Genomic DNA, 27930 nt, shown 5'->3' with positions numbered 1-27930 from the left:
TAATGGTCCATAAAGTTTATTTTCTGTTGTACCTTTCTGTACAATAACCCTATAAATACAAATGAAAAAAGCCCCAAAACAAATAACAATATAGACAGATAAAAACAAATAAATGTACAAACATCTCCTGGTGACCAACAACTTAAAAAAACAACAACTAAAAAACAACTAAAGGATTGGTTCTGAAAGTGGGCTATGAGGACCCCCAGGGGTCTTCTGGGGGCGGGGGTTCCAGCAAAAGTAATTAATACAGCATCACAATCATTTTAACCACTTTATCCATTTCTATGCTGGCTATTCAAAAATAGCAGATCTACAAGCTCAGAGTGTGTCACTTCATGCCACACTGTGAGCTTGTACATCTGCTAAAAGAAATTAAAAGAAGTAAAATTCTCAAAAATGTTTGGACATTTTTGAATAATTTTGAATTTCCTCCCTTCTGGGGGTCCCTGGTACGACACATTTTCAGATGGGGGTCCGCGGCCAATTACATATCATTTTGGGGGTCCTTGACATGAAAGTGTTTGAGAACTAGGGAATTAAACAATCTATGGTATGGATAGACTTGACTGAAAACTATTCTCTATGTTAAATGTCACCACATGACAACAACAACAAAAAAACACCAAACGTTTAAGACGACAACACAAAACAGTAAAGGAATTCCGATATATGGGGCCAATATTTGCACTTTGTGCCATTATTTCGGTGGCTTAAAGATGCCGATACGGCACATTAACTTCGTTGCTTTCAAAATTTGTTACGTTTTTGTTTTATTTCAAAATAGATTATGAACTTATACTGCTGAAGATATTATTATCCGGTGTAGTTCTGAATGCATAAAATGTTATCAATTAGTATATTAATATCAATTATATCAATCAATCATTAAACATCACTGCAGAGGTTATAGATGGTCTCCTTGCGCTTCTATTGAGATATTTAGATCATGTGGTCTGGTATGACACCTACTGTTTGACAAGTGGTACTGCATTAAGCTCAAAACTATTTCTAGCTCTATTCAAATTGACTTTCTGTTATCAGCTCAGCAGTAGAAATTTCAGCACTTGTGTCAGGGACCCGGTTTCCAAAAAATGTATGGATTGCAGCTTTAATTATGTTGTATTAATTACATTAATCGGCCTTCTTGTTCAAAAAAGAAAAATACCTGAATTGGTTATCGGCCTTGGAAAGTCCATATCGGAAGACCTCTACAAAACAGTGGTTCTAAATGGACCCTTACAGGTCTGTAACTCTGAGAGTGTACAAATGGAACCAAATGGACCCTTACAGGTCTGTAACTCTGAGAGTGGACAAATGGAACCAAATGGACCCTTACAATACTTTGAGATGGGGGTCGGCGGCCGAATACATATAATTTAGGGGGTCCTTGACATGAAAAGTTTGGAGAACCACTGACATAGGTTTTCCAGAAAACCGTTAGGATTTAGAAGGCATTTGTACAATCGACCTCAGGTGAGTGATGGGGTCTAGCTGTACACCTTCACCAGGAAACACACACATGATGTCACTTCCTGTCATGCTCAGTGGGACTGCAGAAGAGTGACCCCCAGCGTTCTGATGGTGGCGTTGACGATGGTGACGGCCACTTCAGGCACATCTCTGGCCACCCGCTGGAAGGGCGGAACGTTGGGTCCTTCCAGAGTGTCTAGCAGTCCTGAGGAACAAAACACACAACACTTTTAAAACCACTAAAAACCCTATTAAGCGTGCCAACGTGTCGTCACCAGCAGAAGGGGCAAATCAGGCTGTGGGGGCGAGGCATTGGGCGTGGCATTGGGCAATGTTAAGTCAACCTGGTTTTTACCCCTCAAAGATGTCCGCAGCTACCAAAAGACACTTGTTGACGCCCCCTTCAGGATTTTTGGCACGCTCTATATGGTTGACCAGAGTCCCTCAGTGCTCCATGCAAGTGTCTTTTCTGTTTTCTGTTATTGTGGGGAAAGTAGCCGATCATCAAGCTCACAACGCGTCACTTTTGCGATCATTGGTAATGGTAACAGGTGTTACCAATGATTCTAAGGAAGGCTCTGTTCCATTTAGCACAGTGGTTCTCAAACATTATTCATTTCAAGGACCCCCGCAACTCTGAGAGTGTACACATGGAACCAAATGGACACTTACAGGTCCATTTGGTTCCATTTGTACACTCTCAGAGTTACACTCTTGTAAGGCGCCATTTGGAACCCCCCTTAAGGAACCATGAGGGTCCCTGGACCACACTTTCAGACCCACTGGTATAGCAGAGTGTTTCCAGTGAGCCAACATGAACAATATCAGCACCTTGACTCTGTTTGACCAGAATGGAACACAACCTTAATTAGCATCATTGGTAACAAGGAAGTAAGGAACAGGCCCAGTTTCTTTCCAATATGGCTGTGCATTGAGCCTATTGGGACTCAAACAAAAACATAAATTATGAATTGACCACTTGAGCCCTATTTTAATATAGTTCTCTGTGTCCTTGCTCAGTCATGCAAGTGACGTGACACTATCTTTGACTCTTTTGTCTGAATGGCCGTGGCTTTGCAGGAACTAGCAGTGAATGAAGCTTTGGTGAGCTCCATGCCTGTCTGCTCGTGCACTGTGCGGTCATGCGTTATACACAGACACGTGGGTCATGTTTATACATGATAGAAGGTGAGTTGTTTGTTTCAAGGGCGGAGATGGATTTTTTAAAGTGGGGGGGAACAAACTCAGACCAACGACCTATAGTAGTAGTAACAATACCTTCTACTATCTTGCGGTAGGGTCAGTAAATGGTAAACGGTGCATTTATATAGTGATTTTATCCAAAGCGCTTTACATAGATTGTGCATTTCATTCACCCATTCACACACCGATGGCGGAGGAAACCATGCAAGGCACCAACCTGCTCATCGGGAGCAATTAGGGGTTCAATGTCTTGCTCAAGGACACTTCGACACTAACTCTGGGGGAGCCCGGGATCGAACTGGGAACCTTGCGGTTTCCAGTTCTTTCTACCCGGCCACTCTACCCCTGAGCCACTGCCGCCCCAGTCAGTAATGCTGGTAGTACTATAGTAGTAGTAACAATACCCTCTACTATCTTGCGGTAGGGTTAGTAATGCTGGTAGTACTAAGTAGTATCCTTAATGGGGCATATCATTACACCCTAATGGCCACTGGGGGAATAGTTGGCGCTGTTGCGCACATTTCTATTTATATTAATCTATATATATATATCTATTAATATATACATAAAAATAGCCTTTCTATTAATAACATCATTATAAATAGATTTAATCCGAATAGGTATATTTAGAATTTAATCCAATTATTTAATTCGTTCATTAATTAATGCATTCTTAAAATCGGTTTTGTCACAATAAGACCCATTTATCATTCTATATTCCTATGTATCTCTGTGCTGTGCTGTGCTGGGATGTGTTGTGTGTGTGCGACAACTTCGTATGGGTGATCCGTGATTGTGTGATGATCATAGAGTGAACCCCTCCGTTCTTATGACAGCTACTGGACGTAGGGGGGTCGTAATTAATCTCTGGGATGGATAATGGTAAATAGTGGTACTGCAGAATTTAAATCATTAGGGGATAAATACAAAATATAATGATATGGGGACTAAATGGTCATCACTGGTACTGCAGGCATGCATATGTCTATCAGAATTTACCACGCTAGAGTGTAAATACAAAATACCATGATATAGGGACTAAATGGTCATCAGTGGTACTGCAGGCATACATAGGTCTATCAGAATTTACCATACATACTTCACTTGTCATATCATAGGCTTATTTTTTACTATTCTACTATTCTAAACTATTTAAGAACATTAAGAACATTAATAACATTAAAACAACTGCCGTAGCGATGAGAGTGATTAAAGTTGGAGTCTGACTGATCCCCGCCACAGGGGGATTCTAAGCACAGGACTCAAGGTGAGATAATTGGAAGAGAGGATACGGTTAGACACTATGCGCAAACATTATACCCCATGGTTTTAAAAATAATATACCAAAATTTACCACATTATCACTCTTCTAATGTTTTGTTACGTTAGATAAAACCTTAATGGGACACCATACATTATCCTAAACAATATATTTGTTTTCAAAACTAACTTATTAAGCCCAAACATGCCCAAAGTTCACAAATGCATGCTGGGTGATTATATCCAACCAATGGTTGGAAGTACCTAGGGACATGGTCTGTGGTTCCTCTGACAGAGGCATTTTCACACCTGAGGTGTTTTTTGAGCATTGTTCTCTCAGAGGCCCACAACTGCAAACAGGGAGACAGTGTATTTGATTTAATCATTAACTCTATGTAACACATTTCATGAACACATTTCATGAAACCTATGTTATAATGGTTATAATTATACAAAAATGTAAAAATTATATGAAAATAGCAAATCTACAAGCTCAATGAGACAAGGGTTTTTGTAATAAAAACTATGAAAGGGGGATTCCATTACCCCCCTCCCTCCCTCCATCATTGTTCTCACCCCATCCATTGGGTTTTCACACCTACTGGCAAAGGAGTTGCCCCAACATGTCATCAGCACAGCAGTCACCCGTTTCTCAATTCAATTCAATTCAAAGGGGCATTATTGGCATGAGAAAACATACGTTTACATTGCCAAAGTAGAAAGCTGTATGCCTGGGTGTACATGTGTACAAGGATGCATGTGTGTATGCTTGTGAGTTGTGATCTCGTTCTGGACTTTATTACTTTATGACCTACAGCTGGTGTTTTGTCAATGTATTTTGAGCTCAAGTGGTGTTAGTAAAGACAGAACTAGTATTTTATGGTCCACAGGTCCGGGGCCTATGGCCCATGTATTCTCAATGTGTGACAAGTTCCCACGCTAGCATCTATCTATCTATCTATCTATCTATCTATCTATCTATCTATCTATCTATCTATCTATCTATCTGTCTATCTGTCTATCTCTCTCTCTCTCTACCGCTATGTCCGACCCGTCGAATCACCATGTGATGATGGGATTATGGGATTATGTTTAGGGTTATGTTTGATCAAAAAAATAAATAATGTTTTTTTAATCCAATTATTATTTAATTTATTCATTAATTAATGTATTAATTAATGTACTCTTTCTCTTTTATCTATCTAATTCTCTTTTTTCTCCCTTCTCTGTCTAATCTGCCATTATGATATTAACCAATTCAACCTTCCATTATACATTTCAGACCAAAAAATAGCCTATCTACAAGGGTTAGGGTTAAGGTTGATCAAAATAACAATTCTTTAATGAAGTAATGTAGATGTAGAACAATAATTTAACTATTGAGAGTGTAAAATGATTAAAGATCCATCCGGGGGTACATGAGGGGTGAGGGGGTTCCAGGGGGTCCACAGTTAAATGATGGAGAGTTGGTAACGGGGGATGGTGACATATGGTTAATTTGCGATCTGTCCTTCTATCTAGCTATCTGTCTATCTGTCTATCCGTCTATAGGTCTATCTGTCTATCCGTCTATAGGTCTATCGGTCTATCTATCTGTCTATCTGTCTGTCCTTCTATCTGTCTGTCTGTCTGTCTGTCTGTCTGTCTATCTGTCTATCTGTCTGTCTGTTTGATCTAGTTATATGGCTATCAAGTATATTTACTCAAGTACTGTACCTACGTACAGTTTTGAGGGGTTTTTACTCTGTATTTCCACACAAATGTTGTACAATTTGTACCCCCAAAGCCTCATAACAACTTTAAACTGTTATACCGTTATTATAAGCACATAGATACATTAAAATCATTTTTGAACACTAATGCCGGCTTGTAAAAGATATTCTGTTCACACCCAATTCTCCCCATTATATAGTACGTTTTCTATGTCAATTTGAACATGTCTTTGTTCATTATGGGGGACATCTAGCATAACTTTAATTCTGACATTACATTAACTTTCACATGACTGAACTCTAACAATACCCATGTGATTCCAGGGTGATGAAAAAATAAACAGGGTGCTCTAATGCCTACCATTCTGGGTGTCATACCAGGTGTGAGCTGTACATTTCTATCGTCATGATATAATGTGCAGATAGGGGTGCCAAATAGTATGATATGAAATGCTAGTGATCAAATCCCCCTTCCCTTAATGGTTTAGACAAATGTTATAGTGGAGCTGTAGGTATTGTAGAGCTGATCCATCTAGTGATTTCTTTTACAAAACTATAATTATTTGAGTTTGAGAGAGAGTGTAGATAGAGTGGAGTGTACACCACTATAGCATTATTGAAAACACTTGGTTATTTGAAAAATAACCTTTTAGAAAATAATGTACTTACGACTTCGGGTGACTAGTAGTTTTCGTTCCCTGCCTATGTTGAATGCACTTATTGTAAGGCATTCTAATGTAGTGTCCAAGAATGATTTCACTAGGTATGGCTAACCCCCAGGTTTCACCTTATTTCTGAGGTGCTGGGGGCTTAATAAATTAGATTAGATTAGATTCCTAATTGTATGGCCATGGTAAGCAAAGCAAAGCAAAGTTTGTTGTTTACCCAGGGTGTTGGACTAAGTTAACACTTATTTACAGCCAGGCCCTGCATGGAAGCCTTGCTCAAGGGCTATTCAGCGGTGATTCATGATTGATGTGATGAATTGGGGAATCGAACTAGGGACCTTCCGGTATCAAGGCCGCCCCTCTAACCACTAGGCCACCGCTGCCACTTACGGTTTTCCAGTTCACTCTACCCTGCTACTCTACCCCTGAGCCACTGCCGCCTCTTAAAGAAATGACCTCGACGGGGTCCATTACAAGTCCAAAGTCAATTACAAAGGAAAGCATAGCATTAAATAGTGGATAAATAGACAGAAATGATCTGTTAGTCTAAAACTCTGTCTAGAATTTAACTTCTAATAATGGTAGGGTTAAACAACTAATGTATATCGATGTATTTTGATATCATCCTAGAAAAAAAAAAAATCTACCTTGTTATAGGCTACTTATTGGGGAAAGTTACCCTCCTTGTAAAGAACTTGTGATTACTCACCCCGGAGTATGTTAAATCGTCATGATGTAAAAACTGTTTTATGCTTTTTTTCTAAGTAATTTAGTTATTTAATCTCTCTAACTGTATTATACCGTCCAAGATCGACACAGCAACCAAAACATCAATACCACTATAGCATATACAATTTTAAACCCAAAAACAAAATACACGATGCCATGACTAAACCATAACAAAACAATGTCAATACTACTGTACATTGCCAGACCAGCTACACGTTTTGCAGAACACAGCTTTACATCCCCAGTACACCATCAAAAACAAATCAACCACACAAAATGTCCCAATATCATGTAGATAATGTTAATTATTAGTGACAATATAGTATAGAAGGGTTTGTATTTTACAGTAGTCACCATTTTGTATCATTAGAGATATTTGCTAGTTTATTAAAACACGGATATAAGCTATAAGCATTCAATCATGTAGATGTACATATCATAGTTAAAAATAAATAAATAAACTGTTTTTTCCGCACACAAATACTGCTTCGGTGTAAATCTCTGACAAAAACTATTGACAACAACAACAACACAGTATGTTAGTAAAATGACCTTAACCCTTTCGCCTCTCACCCATCCCCCTCAATCTTTCCTCTTTCCTCTCCTCTCTCCAATCCTCTGTCAATCTTTCTCCTCTCTCACCCCTTCACACATAATCTATCTCACCTCTCGCTCACATTATCTTCTCACATAATTTCTCTATTTTCTAAGTCATAACATGTACACTCGTACCTGTCAAAATACTTCAAAAACGTACTGATCATGTCACACCAGATTTGGCATATAATAGCTGGGGTATGTACACTATATAATGTGCATACTAGTTTAAAACCTGTAAGACTGATCAGCCAAGGATTTGAAAACCTATGTTTTTTAGCAACTATAGATTTACAATTACATTAAATCCTACAACCAATTAGAATTGGCTAGGTCAGTATATGGTGTACAGGTTGTTGTTTTACTGTGATCCTCTGGATTTGTAGATATTTGATCAAAAACATCTATTTCTAATGGTCACCGATGGCCAGTAAAGTGGCTTCTCTTAACATCTCATTCCAATCCTCTGTCAATCTTTCTCCTCTCTTGCCCCTTCACACATAATCTCTCTCACCTATCGCTCACATTATCTTCTCACATAATTTCTCTATTTTCTAAGTCATAACACGTACACTCGTACCTGTCAAAATACTTCAAAAAAAAAACATACTGATCATGTCCACACCAGATTTGGTACAAACAAAGGGTTTGAACTCGTTCTCATGCTATGCAACAAAATGTGGAAACCCCCTACCAGAAGGAGTAAAGGAGTGTAAAACCCTATACTCACTTTTCAAAACTGCCCTAAAAGAAATAACCTTCAGGAGGTTGCAATTCCAAAACTGGTCCCTGTCAAAGCCTTAACCTAATAATAATAGTGATCATTGGATGCTATACCATAAATAATGGTCATTTATACGTTGTAAAACGTAAAAGGTTAGTAAAGTAATGGTTAATATTCACTATATGTATACTACTTGTGAACTTAGTTTGAGAACATTCTGAATGTGTCCGAAAAAAAACAACAACTTGAATTGTAACTTTAATAACCATGCATACACCGAATGAAATAGAAATAAGGGGTTATAATCAGTGTCTAACAATTGGACGCTAGACAATATCTGCAAAAGCTGTTTATTATTATTATTATTATTGCTATTAGGTAGAATACATGCAACTATCTCTACAATGTCTTCTAAATATATATAATAATATAGTAAAACCCAATGTAGGTTACCCTGTAAACAGATGACAGGCTGGTCATTACTCAGCCATGTACTCTTTTAATCCATGGTTTTCAAAAATTTAAAATTATAATTTTTAAGTTTAGGTTAGATAAAGCTTAATGTTACACCAGAACATCTCCTAATAAATATATATTCTATTACATGACTTTAACTCTGACAAAAACTCTAACAATACTGTAACTCTAACATACTGTGAGTCTAACATGTTTTATCAAACTACTTTTGTGTGCATGCCTGCGCACACTCAGGGGTTGATGATACACTCATTTGAAAATATATATATATATTATGTTATGCACCTTGTTGTTTTACTGTAATCCTATGTATTTTTTTTTTAGATATTTTATCAAAAAACATATTTCTAGTGGTCAGTGTTGGCTTCTCTTAACACCTGTCTCTCACACCCATTCTCTTTTCCTCTCATCCCTCTAACCCTAACCCTCTTTTTTCCTCTCATCCCTCTAACCCTAACCCTCTTTTTTCCTCTCTCCCCTTTAACCTTAACCCTCTCGCCTCTAACCCTTTCCTTTTTTCCTCTCACCCCTCTAACCCTAACCCTCTTTTTTCCTCTCTCCCCTTTAACCTTAACCCTCTCGCCTCTAACCCTTTCCTCTTTTCCTCTCTTTCATTGCTAACCATTCTCTTTTCCTCTCTTTCATTGCTATCCCATTCTCTTTTCCTCTCTTTCATTGCTAACCCATTCTCTTTTCCTCTCTTTCATTGCTAACCCATTCTCTTTTCCTCTCTTCCCTCTAACCTTAACCCTCTTAGTCTCTTCCCCAAAACCCTTTCTCTTACCACCCTTCTCTCTTTAGCCCTTCTCTCACACAATTTTTTCATTTTTTTTTTTTTTTTTTTTTTCACACCGCATATAATCTATGTTTTGTGTGTATAATCTCTATCTAACCTATATTGAGGAAAATATATTACACTGATGTATAACAAATTCTTGAATACGTACGAATATGTGTAACATAATTTTGTACTACATGTATTCTTCTGAACACTTTGTGAAATAAATGTCCAATAATTGTCAATTCAAAATGATTTTCTAGTTAGAAGACAGATAGTTAGAAGATATACCATGATGATAGTATCAATATGGATTTGTTTAGATCCATCCATATGGTATTGGTATGTTTTAACATTGTACTAGTATCATGTATGACATTAATACTGTCTGATTCTGAGGCAATGTTTTTAACATTATACTAGTATCATGTGTGACATTTAGAATCTAACCTATTTTTACCAAAATCTGTAACTATATTTCACTTTTATAATCCAACCAGACTTTTAAAGTGCTATACATGTGTATATCTGAAAATGTATTACTTAAGAATTTAGATTGAACACCTTGTGAAAACAGCTGAATTGTAACTTTTTTCCTCTCTCGCCTCGAACCCTTTCTCTTTCTCATCTCTTCCTTGCTAACCCTTTTCTTCTCCCTTTCCTGCCTCTAATCCATTCACCCACAATCTTTGTCTCTTTCTCTTTCTCTCTCCCTTCTCTCACCCATTCCCAGCAATCTTTCCTCTTTCCTCTCTTCTCTAACATCCTTTCTCGTTCTCTCTCCCTTCTCTCACCCCATTCCCAACAATCTTTCCTCTTTTCCTCTCTTAGTCTATTCCATCTCACACACCCCATTCTCACACAAACCATAATGTACGTATTTTCTCTCTTTTTTTCTCCCTCAAAACCATAACCAGTAAACCCTCCAGTAATGGCTGATACGATATTGGTCAAGTAATACACCATATGACAATAAAGTTGATTATGATTCTATATACATTTACCAGTACTAACGGTAAATGCCTGAAACACCTTCAAACTAATGCACTCCAGATCACCCCATGGATACAGTATTATATACCTATGAACCAATAATTACCGCTACTCTATGTCTAAAACTCAAGTAAGATGTTTCTGCTCTAACAGACTGCTAAGTGTTAGGGGTGTTTTTAGTTCATTATTGAAGTTTCAACATTGACATGTGAATCTTGCATACCTGCATACCCTAAGATGAAAATTGTTAATAAAAGATTTTCCTTATTCTAAAACAAAACTATTTGTCTATAGTATTTTATATCCGTGTGTAACATCAATACTGTCATTTAGAAATCTTACCTATTTTTTACCAAATAACTGTAACTTGTGACAATAATAATAATACATTCATAGAAGTTATAATCCAACCAAACTTCTAAAGTTCTACTATTAATATTGGTCAGTTGTTGGTATACATATGCTATAGATATATGCAGTAAAAGGAAATATTGATACATTTTTCAGATATACAAATGTATCACTCGTGAACTTAGTATGAAGAAAATATTTTTTATCTCACAAGTAAGTGTACACAGTCATATATTTCATATTTCACATATTGTTACAAATAACCAGCATAATAAAAACATGTTCATGAATATATGTTCAATAATATTTAATATATTTCACAATAATATACTATATAGTTGGATTTATAGATCTCTAGGTACTCCAAAATGTGATGAGTTCAGTCAACGCATCATTTTCATTCTTGTCATAATAAGTATTAGTGGCTTCTCGGATCTTTACTGAAATATCTTCAGTGTCTTTCAATTCATGAATAATGGCTTCACAAATCCCTTGGATTCTTGAATGACTGGTTACAAAACCCTGAGTTTCCACCACACGTATGACCCCCGGGATAAATTTGTCATTCCATAGTCTTTTCACTATTTCTTTAAAATGTATGAAGACATAATATCTTGGTTCACTACCCAGATATTATGTCTTCATACATTTTAAAGAAATAGTGAAAAGACTATGGAATGACAAATTTATCCCGGGGGTCATACGTGTGGTGGAAACTCAGGGTTTTGTAACCAGTCATTCAAGAATCCAAGGGATTTGTGAAGCCATTATTCATGAATTGAAAGACACTGAAGATATTTCAGTAAAGATCCGAGAAGCCACTAATACTTATTATGACAAGAATGAAAATGATGCGTTGACTGAACTCATCACATTTTGGAGTACCTAGAGATCTATAAATCCAACTATATAGTATATTATTGTGAAATATATTAAATATTATTGAACATATATTCATGAACATGTTTTTATTATGCTGGTTATTTGTAACAATATGTGAAATATGAAATATATGACTGTGTACACTTACTTGTGAGATAAAAAATATTTTCTTCATACTAAGTTCACGAGTGATACATTTGTATATCTGAAAAATGTATCAATATTTCCTTTTACTGCATATATCTATAGCATATGTATACCAACAACTGACCAATATTAATAGTAGAACTTTAGAAGTTTGGTTGGATTATAACTTCTATGAATGTATTATTATTATTGTCACAAGTTACAGTTATTTGGTAAAAAATAGGTAAGATTTCTAAATGACAGTATTGATGTTACACACGGATATAAAATACTATAGACAAATAGTTTTGTTTTAGAATAAGGAAAATCTTTTATTAACAATTTTCATCTTAGGGTATGCAGGTATGCAAGATTCACATGTCAATGTTGAAACTTCAATAATGAACTAAAAACACCCCTAACACTTAGCAGTCTGTTAGAGCAGAAACATCTTACTTGAGTTTTAGACATAGAGTAGCGGTAATTATTGGTTCATAGGTATATAATACTGTATCCATGGGGTGATCTGGAGTGCATTAGTTTGAAGGTGTTTCAGGCATTTACCGTTAGTACTGGTAAATGTATATAGAATCATAATCAACTTTATTGTCATATGGTGTATTACTTGACCAATATCGTATCAGCCATTACTGGAGGGTTTACTGGTTATGGTTTTGAGGGAGAAAAAAAGAGAGAAAATACGTACATTATGGTTTGTGTGAGAATGGGGTGTGTGAGATGGAATAGACTAAGAGAGGAAAAGAGGAAAGATTGTTGGGAATGGGGTGAGAGAAGGGAGAGAGAACGAGAAAGGATGTTAGAGAAGAGAGGAAAGAGGAAAGATTGCTGGGAATGGGTGAGAGAAGGGAGAGAGAAAGAGAAAGAGACAAAGATTGTGGGTGAATGGATTAGAGGCAGGAAAGGGAGAAGAAAAGGGTTAGCAAGGAAGAGATGAGAAAGAGAAAGGGTTCGAGGCGAGAGAGGAAAAAAGTTACAATTCAGCTGTTTTCACAAGGTGTTCAATCTAAATTCTTAAGTAATACATTTTCAGATATACACATGTATAGCACTTTAAAAGTCTGGTTGGATTATAAAAGTGAAATATAGTTACAGATTTTGGTAAAAATAGGTTAGATTCTAAATGTCACACATGATACTAGTATAATGTTAAAAACATTGCCTCAGAATCAGACAGTATTAATGTCATACATGATACTAGTACAATGTTAAAACATACCAATACCATATGGATGGATCTAAACAAATCCATATTGATACTATCATCATGGTATATCTTCTAACTATCTGTCTTCTAACTAGAAAATCATTTTGAATTGACAATTATTGGACATTTATTTCACAAAGTGTTCAGAAGAATACATGTAGTACAAAATTATGTTACACATATTCGTACGTATTCAAGAATTTGTTATACATCAGTGTAATATATTTTCCTCAATATAGGTTAGATAGAGATTATACACACAAAACATAGATTATATGCGGTGTGAAAAAAAAAAAAAAAAAAAAAATGAAAAAATTGTGTGAGAGAAGGGCTAAAGAGAGAAGGGTGGTAAGAGAAAGGGTTTTGGGGAAGAGACTAAGAGGGTTAAGGTTAGAGGGAAGAGAGGAAAAGAGAATGGGTTAGCAATGAAAGAGAGGAAAAGAGAATGGGTTAGCAATGAAAGAGAGGAAAAGAGAATGGGATAGCAATGAAAGAGAGGAAAAGAGAATGGTTAGCAATGAAAGAGAGGAAAAGAGGAAAGGGTTAGAGGCGAGAGGGTTAAGGTTAAAGGGGAGAGAGGAAAAAAGAGGGTTAGGGTTAGAGGGGTGAGAGGAAAAAAGGAAAGGGTTAGAGGCGAGAGGGTTAAGGTTAAAGGGGAGAGAGGAAAAAAGAGGGTTAGGGTTAGAGGGATGAGAGGAAAAAAGAGGGTTAGGGTTAGAGGGATGAGAGGAAAAGAGAATGGGTGTGAGAGACAGGTGTTAAGAGAAGCCAACACTGACCACTAGAAATATGTTTTTTGATAAAATATCTAAAAAAAAAATACATAGGATTACAGTAAAACAACAAGGTGCATAACATAATATATATATATATTTTCAAATGAGTGTATCATCAACCCCTGAGTGTGCGCAGGCATGCACACAAAAGTAGTTTGATAAAACATGTTAGACTCACAGTATGTTAGAGTTACAGTATTGTTAGAGTTTTTGTCAGAGTTAAAGTCATGTAATAGAATATATATTTATTAGGAGATGTTCTGGTGTAACATTAAGCTTTATCTAACCTAAACTTAAAAATTATAATTTTAAATTTTTGAAAACCATGGATTAAAAGAGTACATGGCTGAGTAATGACCAGCCTGTCATCTGTTTACAGGGTAACCTACATTGGGTTTTACTATATTATTATATATATTTAGAAGACATTGTAGAGATAGTTGCATGTATTCTACCTAATAGCAATAATAATAATAATAATAAACAGCTTTTGCAGATATTGTCTAGCGTCCAATTGTTAGACACTGATTATAACCCCTTATTTCTATTTCATTCGGTGTATGCATGGTTATTAAAGTTACAATTCAAGTTGTTGTTTTTTTTCGGACACATTCAGAATGTTCTCAAACTAAGTTCACAAGTAGTATACATATAGTGAATATTAACCATTACTTTACTAACCTTTTACGTTTTACAACGTATAAATGACCATTATTTATGGTATAGCATCCAATGATCACTATTATTATTAGGTTAAGGCTTTGACAGGGACCAGTTTTGGAATTGCAACCTCCTGAAGGTTATTTCTTTTAGGGCAGTTTTGAAAAGTGAGTATAGGGTTTTACACTCCTTTACTCCTTCTGGTAGGGGGTTTCCACATTTTGTTGCATAGCATGAGAACGAGTTCAAACCCTTTGTTTGTACCAAATCTGGTGTGGACATGATCAGTATGTTTTTTTTTTTGAAGTATTTTGACAGGTACGAGTGTACGTGTTATGACTTAGAAAATAGAGAAATTATGTGAGAAGATAATGTGAGCGATAGGTGAGAGAGATTATGTGTGAAGGGGCAAGAGAGGAGAAAGATTGACAGAGGATTGGAATGAGATGTTAAGAGAAGCCACTTTACTGGCCATCGGTGACCATTAGAAATAGATGTTTTTGATCAAATATCTACAAATCCAGAGGATCACAGTAAAACAACAACCTGTACACCATATACTGACCTAGCCAATTCTAATTGGTTGTAGGATTTAATGTAATTGTAAATCTATAGTTGCTAAAAAACATAGGTTTTCAAATCCTTGGCTGATCAGTCTTACAGGTTTTAAACTAGTATGCACATTATATAGTGTACATACCCCAGCTATTATATGCCAAATCTGGTGTGACATGATCAGTACGTTTTTGAAGTATTTTGACAGGTACGAGTGTACATGTTATGACTTAGAAAATAGAGAAATTATGTGAGAAGATAATGTGAGCGAGAGGTGAGATAGATTATGTGTGAAGGGGTGAGAGAGGAGAAAGATTGACAGAGGATTGGAGAGAGGAGAGGAAAGAGGAAAGATTGAGGGGGATGGGTGAGAGGCGAAAGGGTTAAGGTCATTTTACTAACATACTGTGTTGTTGTTGTTGTCAATAGTTTTTGTCAGAGATTTACACCGAAGCAGTATTTGTGTGCGGAAAAAACAGTTTATTTATTTATTTTTAACTATGATATGTACATCTACATGATTGAATGCTTATAGCTTATATCCGTGTTTTAATAAACTAGCAAATATCTCTAATGATACAAAATGGTGACTACTGTAAAATACAAACCCTTCTATACTATATTGTCACTAATAATTAACATTATCTACATGATATTGGGACATTTTGTGTGGTTGATTTGTTTTTGATGGTGTACTGGGGATGTAAAGCTGTGTTCTGCAAAACGTGTAGCTGGTCTGGCAATGTACAGTAGTATTGACATTGTTTTGTTATGGTTTAGTCATGGCATCGTGTATTTTGTTTTTGGGTTTAAAATTGTATATGCTATAGTGGTATTGATGTTTTGGTTGCTGTGTCGATCTTGGACGGTATAATACAGTTAGAGAGATTAAATAACTAAATTACTTAGAAAAAAAGCATAAAACAGTTTTTACATCATGACGATTTAACATACTCCGGGGTGAGTAATCACAAGTTCTTTACAAGGAGGGTAACTTTCCCCAATAAGTAGCCTATAACAAGGTAGATTTTTTTTTTTTCTAGGATGATATCAAAATACATCGATATACATTAGTTGTTTAACCCTACCATTATTAGAAGTTAAATTCTAGACAGAGTTTTAGACTAACAGATCATTTCTGTCTATTTATCCACTATTTAATGCTATGCTTTCCTTTGTAATTGACTTTGGACTTGTAATGGACCCCGTCGAGGTCATTTCTTTAAGAGGCGGCAGTGGCTCAGGGGTAGAGTAGCAGGGTAGAGTGAACTGGAAAACCGTAAGTGGCAGCGGTGGCCTAGTGGTTAGAGGGGCGGCCTTGATACCGGAAGGTCCCTAGTTCGATTCCCCAATTCATCACATCAATCATGAATCACCGCTGAATAGCCCTTGAGCAAGGCTTCCATGCAGGGCCTGGCTGTAAATAAGTGTTAACTTAGTCCAACACCCTGGGTAAACAACAAACTTTGCTTTGCTTTGCTTACCATGGCCATACAATTAGGAATCTAATCTAATCTAATTTATTAAGCCCCCAGCACCTCAGAAATAAGGTGAAACCTGGGGGTTAGCCATACCTAGTGAAATCATTCTTGGACACTACATTAGAATGCCTTACAATAAGTGCATTCAACATAGGCAGGGAACGAAAACTAGTCACCCGAAGTCGTAAGTACATTATTTTCTAAAAGGTTATTTTTCAAATAACCAAGTGTTTTCAATAATGCTATAGTGGTGTACACTCCACTCTATCTACACTCTCTCTCAAACTCAAATAATTATAGTTTTGTAAAAGAAATCACTAGATGGATCAGCTCTACAATACCTACAGCTCCACTATAACATTTGTCTAAACCATTAAGGGAAGGGGGATTTGATCACTAGCATTTCATATCATACTATTTGGCACCCCTATCTGCACATTATATCATGACGATAGAAATGTACAGCTCACACCTGGTATGACACCCAGAATGGTAGGCATTAGAGCACCCTGTTTATTTTTTCATCACCCTGGAATCACATGGGTATTGTTAGAGTTCAGTCATGTGAAAGTTAATGTAATGTCAGAATTAAAGTTATGCTAGATGTCCCCCATAATGAACAAAGACATGTTCAAATTGACATAGAAAACGTACTATATAATGGGGAGAATTGGGTGTGAACAGAATATCTTTTACAAGCCGGCATTAGTGTTCAAAAATGATTTTAATGTATCTATGTGCTTATAATAACGGTATAACAGTTTAAAGTTGTTATGAGGCTTTGGGGGTACAAATTGTACAACATTTGTGTGGAAATACAGAGTAAAAACCCCTCAAAACTGTACGTAGGTACAGTACTTGAGTAAATATACTTGATAGCCATATAACTAGATCAAACAGACAGACAGATAGACAGATAGACAGACAGACAGACAGACAGACAGACAGATAGAAGGACAGACAGATAGACAGATAGATAGACCGATAGACCTATAGACGGATAGACAGATAGACCTATAGACGGATAGACAGATAGACAGATAGCTAGATAGAAGGACAGATCGCAAATTAACCATATGTCACCATCCCCCGTTACCAACTCTCCATCATTTAACTGTGGACCCCCTGGAACCCCCTCACCCCTCATGTACCCCCGGATGGATCTTTAATCATTTTACACTCTCAATAGTTAAATTATTGTTCTACATCTACATTACTTCATTAAAGAATTGTTATTTTGATCAACCTTAACCCTAACCCTTGTAGATAGGCTATTTTTTGGTCTGAAATGTATAATGGAAGGTTGAATTGGTTAATATCATAATGGCAGATTAGACAGAGAAGGGAGAAAAAAGAGAATTAGATAGATAAAAGAGAAAGAGTACATTAATTAATACATTAATTAATGAATAAATTAAATAATAATTGGATTAAAAAAACATTATTTATTTTTTTGATCAAACATAACCCTAAACATAATCCCATAATCCCATCATCACATGGTGATTCGACGGGTCGGACATAGCGGTAGAGAGAGAGAGAGATAGACAGATAGACAGATAGATAGATAGATAGATAGATAGATAGATAGATAGATAGATAGATAGATAGATAGATGCTAGCGTGGGAACTTGTCACACATTGAGAATACATGGGCCATAGGCCCCGGACCTGTGGACCATAAAATACTAGTTCTGTCTTTACTAACACCACTTGAGCTCAAAATACATTGACAAAACACCAGCTGTAGGTCATAAAGTAATAAAGTCCAGAACGAGATCACAACTCACAAGCATACACACATGCATCCTTGTACACATGTACACCCAGGCATACAGCTTTCTACTTTGGCAATGTAAACGTATGTTTTCTCATGCCAATAATGCCCCTTTGAATTGAATTGAATTGAGAAACGGGTGACTGCTGTGCTGATGACATGTTGGGGCAACTCCTTTGCCAGTAGGTGTGAAAACCCAATGGATGGGGTGAGAACAATGATGGAGGGAGGGAGGGGGGTAATGGAATCCCCCTTTCATAGTTTTTATTACAAAAACCCTTGTCTCATTGAGCTTGTAGATTTGCTATTTTCATATAATTTTTACATTTTTGTATAATTATAACCATTATAACATAGGTTTCATGAAATGTGTTCATGAAATGTGTTACATAGAGTTAATGATTAAATCAAATACACTGTCTCCCTGTTTGCAGTTGTGGGCCTCTGAGAGAACAATGCTCAAAAAACACCTCAGGTGTGAAAATGCCTCTGTCAGAGGAACCACAGACCATGTCCCTAGGTACTTCCAACCATTGGTTGGATATAATCACCCAGCATGCATTTGTGAACTTTGGGCATGTTTGGGCTTAATAAGTTAGTTTTGAAAACAAATATATTGTTTAGGATAATGTATGGTGTCCCATTAAGGTTTTATCTAACGTAACAAAACATTAGAAGAGTGATAATGTGGTAAATTTTGGTATATTATTTTTAAAACCATGGGGTATAATGTTTGCGCATAGTGTCTAACCGTATCCTCTCTTCCAATTATCTCACCTTGAGTCCTGTGCTTAGAATCCCCCTGTGGCGGGGATCAGTCAGACTCCAACTTTAATCACTCTCATCGCTACGGCAGTTGTTTTAATGTTATTAATGTTCTTAATGTTCTTAAATAGTTTAGAATAGTAGAATAGTAAAAAATAAGCCTATGATATGACAAGTGAAGTATGTATGGTAAATTCTGATAGACCTATGTATGCCTGCAGTACCACTGATGACCATTTAGTCCCTATATCATGGTATTTTGTATTTACACTCTAGCGTGGTAAATTCTGATAGACATATGCATGCCTGCAGTACCAGTGATGACCATTTAGTCCCCATATCATTATATTTTGTATTTATCCCCTAATGATTTAAATTCTGCAGTACCACTATTTACCATTATCCATCCCAGAGATTAATTACGACCCCCCTACGTCCAGTAGCTGTCATAAGAACGGAGGGGTTCACTCTATGATCATCACACAATCACGGATCACCCATACGAAGTTGTCGCACACACACAACACATCCCAGCACAGCACAGCACAGAGATACATAGGAATATAGAATGATAAATGGGTCTTATTGTGACAAAACCGATTTTAAGAATGCATTAATTAATGAACGAATTAAATAATTGGATTAAATTCTAAATATACCTATTCGGATTAAATCTATTTATAATGATGTTATTAATAGAAAGGCTATTTTTATGTATATATTAATAGATATATATATATAGATTAATATAAATAGAAATGTGCGCAACAGCGCCAACTATTCCCCCAGTGGCCATTAGGGTGTAATGATATGCCCCATTAAGGATACTACTGTACTATAGTAGTAGTAACACAATACCTTCTACTATCTTGTGGTAGGCAAAGTGCAGGTAGAGCAGGAACAGCATGTGGAGAGCTGCCAACGAGCCACAGATGACCAGACGGGGCGTCTGGCCCACGGTACGAGACAGCATCACCGCCACCTGGAGGCCGGGAGGACCGGAAAGGAGACGTTCTTTTATTCAACATCAGTGTTAATTTTTACAGCAAATTTAGATTTTTTTTGTCATAGACTCTTTGAACACAATTCCATTTAGTTAGTCATATTTTAGTAATCTGGAATGTTTTACTTTTAGTCTAGTTTTAGTTAACTTTTATCATACAATTTTAGTCAACTAAATCTACAGTTGATTTAGTTGACAAAAATGCCTTTTTGGCGTGCCGTGATGGTGTCATAATGCCTGAATTATAATTAGCTGAGTGCCGAAAATAGCAGATTTACAAGCTTACAACTCTGAGTTTACATAAAATGAGTAGTGTGTTATCCAAATCTTTGAACTACAAAAAAAAACCATTGCATCATCGTGTGTTGTTGCCCAGGGTGGCTGCTGGGTAACATAGTTCTCTTACCATGCGTAGCGTGGACAGCCCCCCCACCAGCAGCCACAGCAGGTAGAACAGAGAGTGGAAGTGCACGTTGTAGGTGATGAAGAGAACCGCACAGTGGCCAAACAGACCATAACCCTGCAACCACAACAACACAATACACATTATCAGGTTTTGCGAGAGAAACAAGCAGACGGGTCTGAGAACACCGCCATTGACGTATTTTGGCGTATGCTGGTGTTTTCAGTGTTTACGCTAGAGTGAGCTCTTCAACAACCTATGAGTGATCCTATGACTTCCGGAGAAGAGTAGACCCGGTAATAATGTGATCACAACAAACCCAGCCCTGTCCGATCTACAGTAATGTTAAAGGATTTAGGAAATGTACTCTGCTTTCTTGTTTTTGGCGAGAACAATTCAACAGCCAATAACTAAAGAACGGAGGGTCGCGGTGACACGCTTCCCCCCCCCGATGGAAGCACTCCTCCATCTTTTGCAACTCTCTGTGTGTCGATCGTCCAGGAGTGAAATATTCGGTGGCTCTTGAAAGGTTAGTAAAAACGCTCAAAATCGCTGGCAAGGGCTGATTTATTTATATATTTACTCTGGCAGTAAAAAGATTTTCTTCGGTTAAAATAAGTGTTAAATAGCTCTATATTCTGACAGAACTCTCCAGCTGTTTATTAACACATTGACTGCCAGAGTTTATTCATAATGTACTCACCTCTGTGCCAGCAATTTGCGTGTTTTTTATTTTTTTTGTTTTGTAATTTTTCATTCAAATACATTCTCTGATTGTGATGTCAAGCACCTACGACAGTTCCACCAGTAGAGAGCAGCAAGTCCACACATTGATCACCTCGCTCGCCCCCTCCCAAACAGGCCCACGTCATATCCGGTCATTCAAAGGATGTGACGTTTTCGACAATCTCTGGCCCGCTGATCGGCCTGAAAACGATGTGATACACTACGACGATGACTGTTAGTCACCCGGACCAAAGAAAATAGAAGTTGAGCTGTCCGTTCGTTTTTTATACCGTGTGAAAAACCGTGTTTTTCCTTATTCTGGCCGAAAATCACTGGAGAAAAACAATGTGACCCGGAAATGATATTTTTTTTTTACATTCGGCTCCGGGTGAGTGTGACGTAAGTGGAAAACGAAAGTGTTGATGAGAAATAAACAGGACCGTGCGATCACAGATTAAACAAGGAAAATTCAAAAGAACGCATCAATGCGTTCTTTGGAATCCTGGCACTCAAGTGTTGGATTTGAAAGAACGCATCGATGCGATCTTGGCACTGTATGTGTTAAACAGAAAATGCATTTTCATGTCAGTATTCCAATGTTATTCATTCAGGAGAGAGAACTCACACAGGATACAGGATGAACAACACAACACAACATAACATAAGGTATAGTGTGTAGAACTGACCAGTAGGGACATCATCTGTAACATGGTGATCTGGGAGTTGACCAAATAGGCCAGGAAGTAGATGAGCGATGACACGCCCAGCCAGTACCCGAAACATGTCCCTATGGCCGTCCCCATCAGGGTCCCCTCTCTCTGTAACACACACACACAGACAGTTAACCATTTAAATCCTATATATCGTTGCTGTCTAGCAGAAGCCTCTTATCTCCATATTTTAACTTTTTGTTTACTCTTAAATTAACGCCCTACTTCATACTACAGCGTCACACAAAAGCATCACAAGTAGCAGATCTACAAGCTTGAAACGCAGCGCGAAGCGACGCGTTTTGAGCCTGTAGATCAAGTAACAGTTTTGGACATATGCAGACAGATACAAGCATCAGCTATGTTCACAATATTTGTCTGTGAAACCGAGTCAACCTAAGGCCCCCTTTACACGACAACGGTCTCTAGAGAAAAATAAAATATCAGATGTGCCGGCCGTTTAGACGGGAACAGCGTTCACACACTTTAAAAACAAGCCCAAAAAACCTCAACACGCAACAACCAATATTTACAAGCAACTTTACAGGAAAAACATGCCCAAAGTCGCTTATAATAACATGGCAACCCACAGATCAGCTGTGCACACTACAGTGTTTTCAATCAGTGGTGCGTCACCGTCTAAAAGGCAAAATAAAGAACGCAGCACTTGGACGTTTTCACTAGAGAGCGTTGTCGTCTAAAAGTGGCCTAAATGTAATGTCTCAACTCCTAATAATAACTCCTAGTAATGTCTCCGCTGCCTGAAAAGGTTGAGAACCACTGCCCTAGGGGTCTCGGACCCCCCATGGTCTAAAGTCTAAACGGAGAGTATAATACAGTGTGCGGTGTTGGCTCTGTCTCAGTAGGACAGACAGGTGTGTGTCAGTAGGACAGACAGGTGTGTCTCAGTGGGACAGAAAGTCATGACTTACAATGACCGTCCCAGATGTCTTCATGCCGTGCAGGAGAATGGCCACCAGAGTGAACACCAACATCATTGGTCCATACAGCTCCCCTGCTACCTTCTACACACACACACACACACACACACACACACACACACACACACACACACACACACACACACACACACACACACACACACACACACACACACACACACACACACACACACACACACACACACACACACACACACACACACACACACACACACACACACACACACACACACACACACGAACGAAATGAGAACATTACGTACACAGCTACTGGTCTTGAATCAGATCCCACTACAATCCACCATGTGTCTCTCCTACACTGTCTCCCTCTCAGCTGTCCTACTGTAGGTCTCTCCTACACTGTCTTTTTTTCTGCAAACTTCTAAAAAAAATAAGTATTCAATCAATCAAAAGTCTCCCTCTTAGTTGTCCAACGGTCTGTCTCTCCTACACGGTCTCCCTCTCAGCTTTCCTGCTGTCTCTCTCTCCTACACTGTCTCCCTCTCAGCTTTCCTGCTGTCTGTCTCTCCTACACTGTCTCCCTCTCAGGTTTCACAGGCACATCTGGATGTGCCTTGTAATACATTATAATAATAGAATTGATAATAATCTATGTTGTACGTACCTGTGGGAAGTTGATCATCCGTACAGGAATCATAGACTCTATCAACCTGAAATGACACATTAAGAGTCTTGTTAATTACACAATGGACCACACCATTTGCACACCAATAAAACCGGGAAAGCATCTGTGTCAATTTAGATTTTAGCGTTGGCTATTAAAAAATAGCAGGTGTACAAGCTCACAGTGCGCCACTTTGTGCCGCACTGTGAGCTTGTACAGCTGCTATTTTTTTAAATATAAAATAATTATCTTGAAAGTGTGAGAACTACACTTAGAAGGCATTTGTAGCCTCAGGTCTTAACACATTGAGTGCCCAAAACGGTCCGGACCGTTTTTCATAATCCAAACGATTTAAAGATTTAGACTATCCACTTCCTGGTTAACTTATGACTTCAAAAGCCTGTATCTCGCCACCTGTGTAATTTCTTTTTAAATTATGTATTTTTGACTATTTTCGACTATTTTCAACTGGCTGCAACTATGGAACGGATTACCTAATGTTTTTTTTGTACGAGACCCCTGTGTGTGTAATGAGGAGATCACCGTGAGGACGGTGATCACTGAAAATATTTTGTGACTACTTGAAAAAGGTTAAAAAATGGTTAAAATCCAGGCACTGACTGTACCCTGTTTTTAAAAAAAACTGGCACTCAATGTGTTAATGGGTTAAGTCTTTGAATTCAGTTGAACACAACATTAATGTCAAACAATGATGCACATCACATACAACGTAAAAGCCTAATTATATTCTCTGTAGTATTAGTGTCACAATGTGACATGTTGTGAGCTTGCAGATTAGCTATTTTCACCCAGTGTTCACCCCAGCATAGGGACGTTTAAGGTAGTTAAAGAGATCCATGTGGTTTTTAAAATACATGATTGTCTCCCGACTCTGATCTTATTTATGTTTGGGTTTTGAGAAATTATAGAGCCGGGTTTTGATCCACATCCCTAGCGATGAACGCTGAGAGTTTTATTGCAATGTAGATCAATCTTGTCAGATGATAGTTGGGGCTTGGGTCAACCACCAGTAGACTGACTCACCGGTTCCTAACCTGCACCGGCTCCACATCGAAGTAGGGTCTCAGGATGTCGATGTTGGCGTACAGGTTGAAGGCTTTGGACGCCTGCCGCTTCCCAGCCTGCCAGACCTGCAGCAATGACACACATACAGTTCTCAACGGGCCTGAAAATTAAGGCACGGCTCAAACAATTACCATAATTTTAGGACCGAGACCGGCCTGTTAGCCCCCCCCCCCCCCCCAAAGAAAGGATCACCAGTAGGCAGCACTAGTGGCTCAAATTATAGCAGAGAGTGAGTGTGAGAGCAGACTTACTGTATAAAGTTGGCAACTTCACATGTCCAATTGTTAATACAAAACATAGTTGCACACAAAATAAAGTTAAATCCTTGTCTTCACACCACAAGCCTAGCTTTAAGCGCCGTTCACACGGAGCACTATAACTATAACGATAATTGTGACTATATCATTCACCATTGTATTTATTTATAGTTGGTGTTAACTCCACTTGACTTGGAACAATTTTTTTAAACTATATTTTTATAGTTATAGACAGTAATAGTGCTCAGTGTGAAAGGCCTTTTACTCTGTAATCTCTCTGTCTCTCTCTCTTCCCCTGACTGTCTGTCTCACTGCCTGACTGTCTCACTAGTCTCCCTGGCTGCAGCTGCCTCCTGCACTTTATACTTTGACGGTACAACAGTCACGCACCAAACACAGCTGAAGATCTACAAAACCACAGCGCATGGCATCCGTGTTGCATTCTGGGCTTGCAAATCTGCTATGTTCAGTGTGCAACATCTTTTAGCCCAAAAACGTCTCTGTCTACCAATACAAACAGTGAAAACACCAAAATACAGTGGTAAACACCACCACACTACTGTAGTGTGTTTCTATAGGTAAACACCCACCACACTGTAGTGTGTTTCTATAGGTAAACAGTAACACACTACTGCAGTGTCTGATAACGGCTGGTATAGAGGAAAATTATGCAGTAAAAATGTATTTATTGTTTTGTTATGTAAACACAGGGCAAAGTTACATACTATGGCTTTAACGGTGGTTTCCTTACCTCGTCAGCCATCTGTTTCCCCAGCTGTCCCTTGATGCCCTTCATGCCCAGGAACTCTCCGTCCTCGGGGATGCCCTCCTCTTCCTCCTCCTCGGTGGCGGCAGCCTCGGCCGCCACCTCCTCTTCCTCCTTCATCCTCTGGTGGATGTCCCCCATGTCCTCGAAGCTGGACCCCGACGTGTCGTCCATGTTCTCCATGTCAATCACAGCCGAGCCACTCCCCTGTGGGGTGCGGAGCAACAACAACAAAACACTTTCTTTACAGGGACGAATTTTCTAAACTTTTGTATTGTGCCCCATTTTTGTGTCTATTTAAAGGGGGTGTAAGTAAAACAGAAACAGAAAATGGTGAAAAGTTAAAGCTCTATATTCTGACAGTAATCACTGCTATAGTGTGTTCAATAACACAGCTCTCCACAGCTCTTTATTAAACAGAAACTACATTTTTAGGTCGGGATACCAGTTTTATCCAATCAAGAGAGAAAAAAACACAAATATAAGTTATCAACTTGAGTTTCAGTTCCATAATTGTCTGCTCTTTTTTGTTTTTTTTTTTGCTCTTTTTCTTCACTTCCAGTTTGACTTGTTCATCCTGTGATTGATTGATTGAATATTTTATTAGGCAAAAAATGTAAAACAGCACAGTTACATTTAAAATACTTTGTCTAACAGGTCCGTTCATAAAAGTCCTTGCGGACTTGTTTCCAATGAGGGCCTTGGTATTTAATTCATAGGCAATGAGTATGAGTATGAGTTCTCTCTCCTGACTGGATCAAATTGGTATCCCGACCTGAAAATGTAGTTTCTATGACTGTAGGGGCTGCAGCTGTATTCAAACCGCCACCTATTATGCACAAAGTCAAGGTTCTCTATCATGTTACTATTCTATTGCCACATCATATATCTGTCACTGTATCTGCTGCTACTTCAACTGCATCACTCCATTGCCATTTTTAAAAAATAGCCAATTTCACATTGAGCTTCCCAGACTTCTCAGGTGCCTACTCTTCCTGTGTCCATTTAAAGCATGGGTTCTCAAAGTGGGGTCCGGGGACCCCCAGGGGTCCTTGGGCGGGTACCAGGGGGTCCCCGGCAAAATTAGTTAACTGAGCGATCACAATGATTTTTACCACTTCAACAATTTTACACTTTGGCTATTCAAAAACAGAATATCTACAAGCTTGTAGATCTGCTATTTATGAAAAATCCCTGGCACATTTTTTTTAGATGGGGGGGTCCGCAGCCAAATAAATATAATTTTGGGGGTCCTTGACATGAGAAATTGGAGAACCACTGATTTAAAGCACCTTTATACCATGTGCATTACATTCGATTCACGCACACGCACGCACGCGCGCACACACACACACACACACACACACACACACACACACACACACACACACACACACACACACACACACACACACACACACACACACACACACACACACACACACACACACCACTAAAGGTAGGGTAAGTGGTGTATTTGGTTAAAAGGTTACCTGAATGATGTTGTCATCAAAGCCTCCCCATGGCTCAGTCACAGTGGTGGAGAGTTTCTCTCCCCCAGCAGCAGCAGACATGTTGTTGTTGTTAATGTTGGTGTTTTTACACAACAACAACCTTCAGGTTATACACTATACTATACTATACTATACTGTACACCTTACACTAACAGACGGACGTGATTAATAAACAGCAGAGTGAGGTGTTTGTATTAATACACATCTATTCATTACATTAATGTACACTAACAGGAAGACATTCGTTCTGCTCTGGTCTGTAGTCTTTCTGTTGTCTGCGTCACGTTCCACGTCACGCCACGACGTGGCTGCGTCAGCGTTGCCAGGTCTTGCGAGAGAAATAAGAAAACTAGGTATAAGAAAACAAGACCAAAATAAGCGACTAATACTATTAGTCGCTTATTATACATACATTCTATAGGTTTAAAGTGCTCATGTAGCCTATATAATGTACATCGGCTAAAAATATATATATTTTTAAATCTACGAGCTCACAACGCGTCGCACCGTGACTTGTTGTGGGCTTGTAGTTCTGCTATTTTCAAAAAGAAAAAAAGGGGAAAAAAAGTGGAATATTTGGGAGATTTTTGAAACATTCCAACAACACAAATCTAGTAAGGGGGCTCCCTGGGACAACATTTTCAGATGGGGCTTATGGACACATAG

General features: G+C 38.1%; 1 protein-coding gene across 1 annotated transcript; it reads right to left on the bottom strand.

Annotated features, from left to right (window-relative positions):
- On the bottom strand, positions 1–27549 carry yipf3 (Yip1 domain family, member 3). The gene is made up of 9 exons (XM_080448736.1): positions 27244–27549; positions 25736–25957; positions 24686–24792; positions 23642–23687; positions 22987–23079; positions 22031–22162; positions 20622–20735; positions 20071–20194; positions 1–1678 (listed from the first exon to the last, which is right to left on the bottom strand). The coding sequence occupies exons 1-9, from the start codon at positions 27322–27324 to the stop codon at positions 1545–1547; spliced, it is 1053 nt and encodes a 350-aa protein (XP_080304862.1). The 5' UTR covers positions 27325–27549; the 3' UTR covers positions 1–1544.
- Between the last annotated feature and the right edge of the window lie 381 nt (positions 27550–27930).

Source organism: Gymnoscopelus braueri (assembly GCF_963280865.1).
Source record: "Gymnoscopelus braueri genome assembly, chromosome: 14".
In the NCBI taxonomy this organism is placed as follows: domain Eukaryota; kingdom Metazoa; phylum Chordata; class Actinopteri; order Myctophiformes; family Myctophidae; genus Gymnoscopelus; species Gymnoscopelus braueri.
The sequence above is the reverse complement of the archived record's forward strand: the minus strand, read 5'-3'. Positions and strand labels throughout refer to the sequence as shown.

Coding starts and splice junctions, on each gene's coding strand:
- yipf3 (XM_080448736.1), bottom strand. CDS start 27,324: ATGTCTGCTGCTGCTGGGGGAGAGAAACTCTCCACCACTGTGACTGAG. Junction 20,195..20,621: donor GGCTGTCCACGCTACGCATG/GTAAGAGAACTA, acceptor CCCGGCCTCCAG/GTGGCGGTGATGCTGTCTCG. Junction 1,679..20,070: donor CTACCACAAGATAGTAGAAG/GTATTGTGTTAC, acceptor TTTGTTCCTCAG/GACTGCTAGACACTCTGGAA.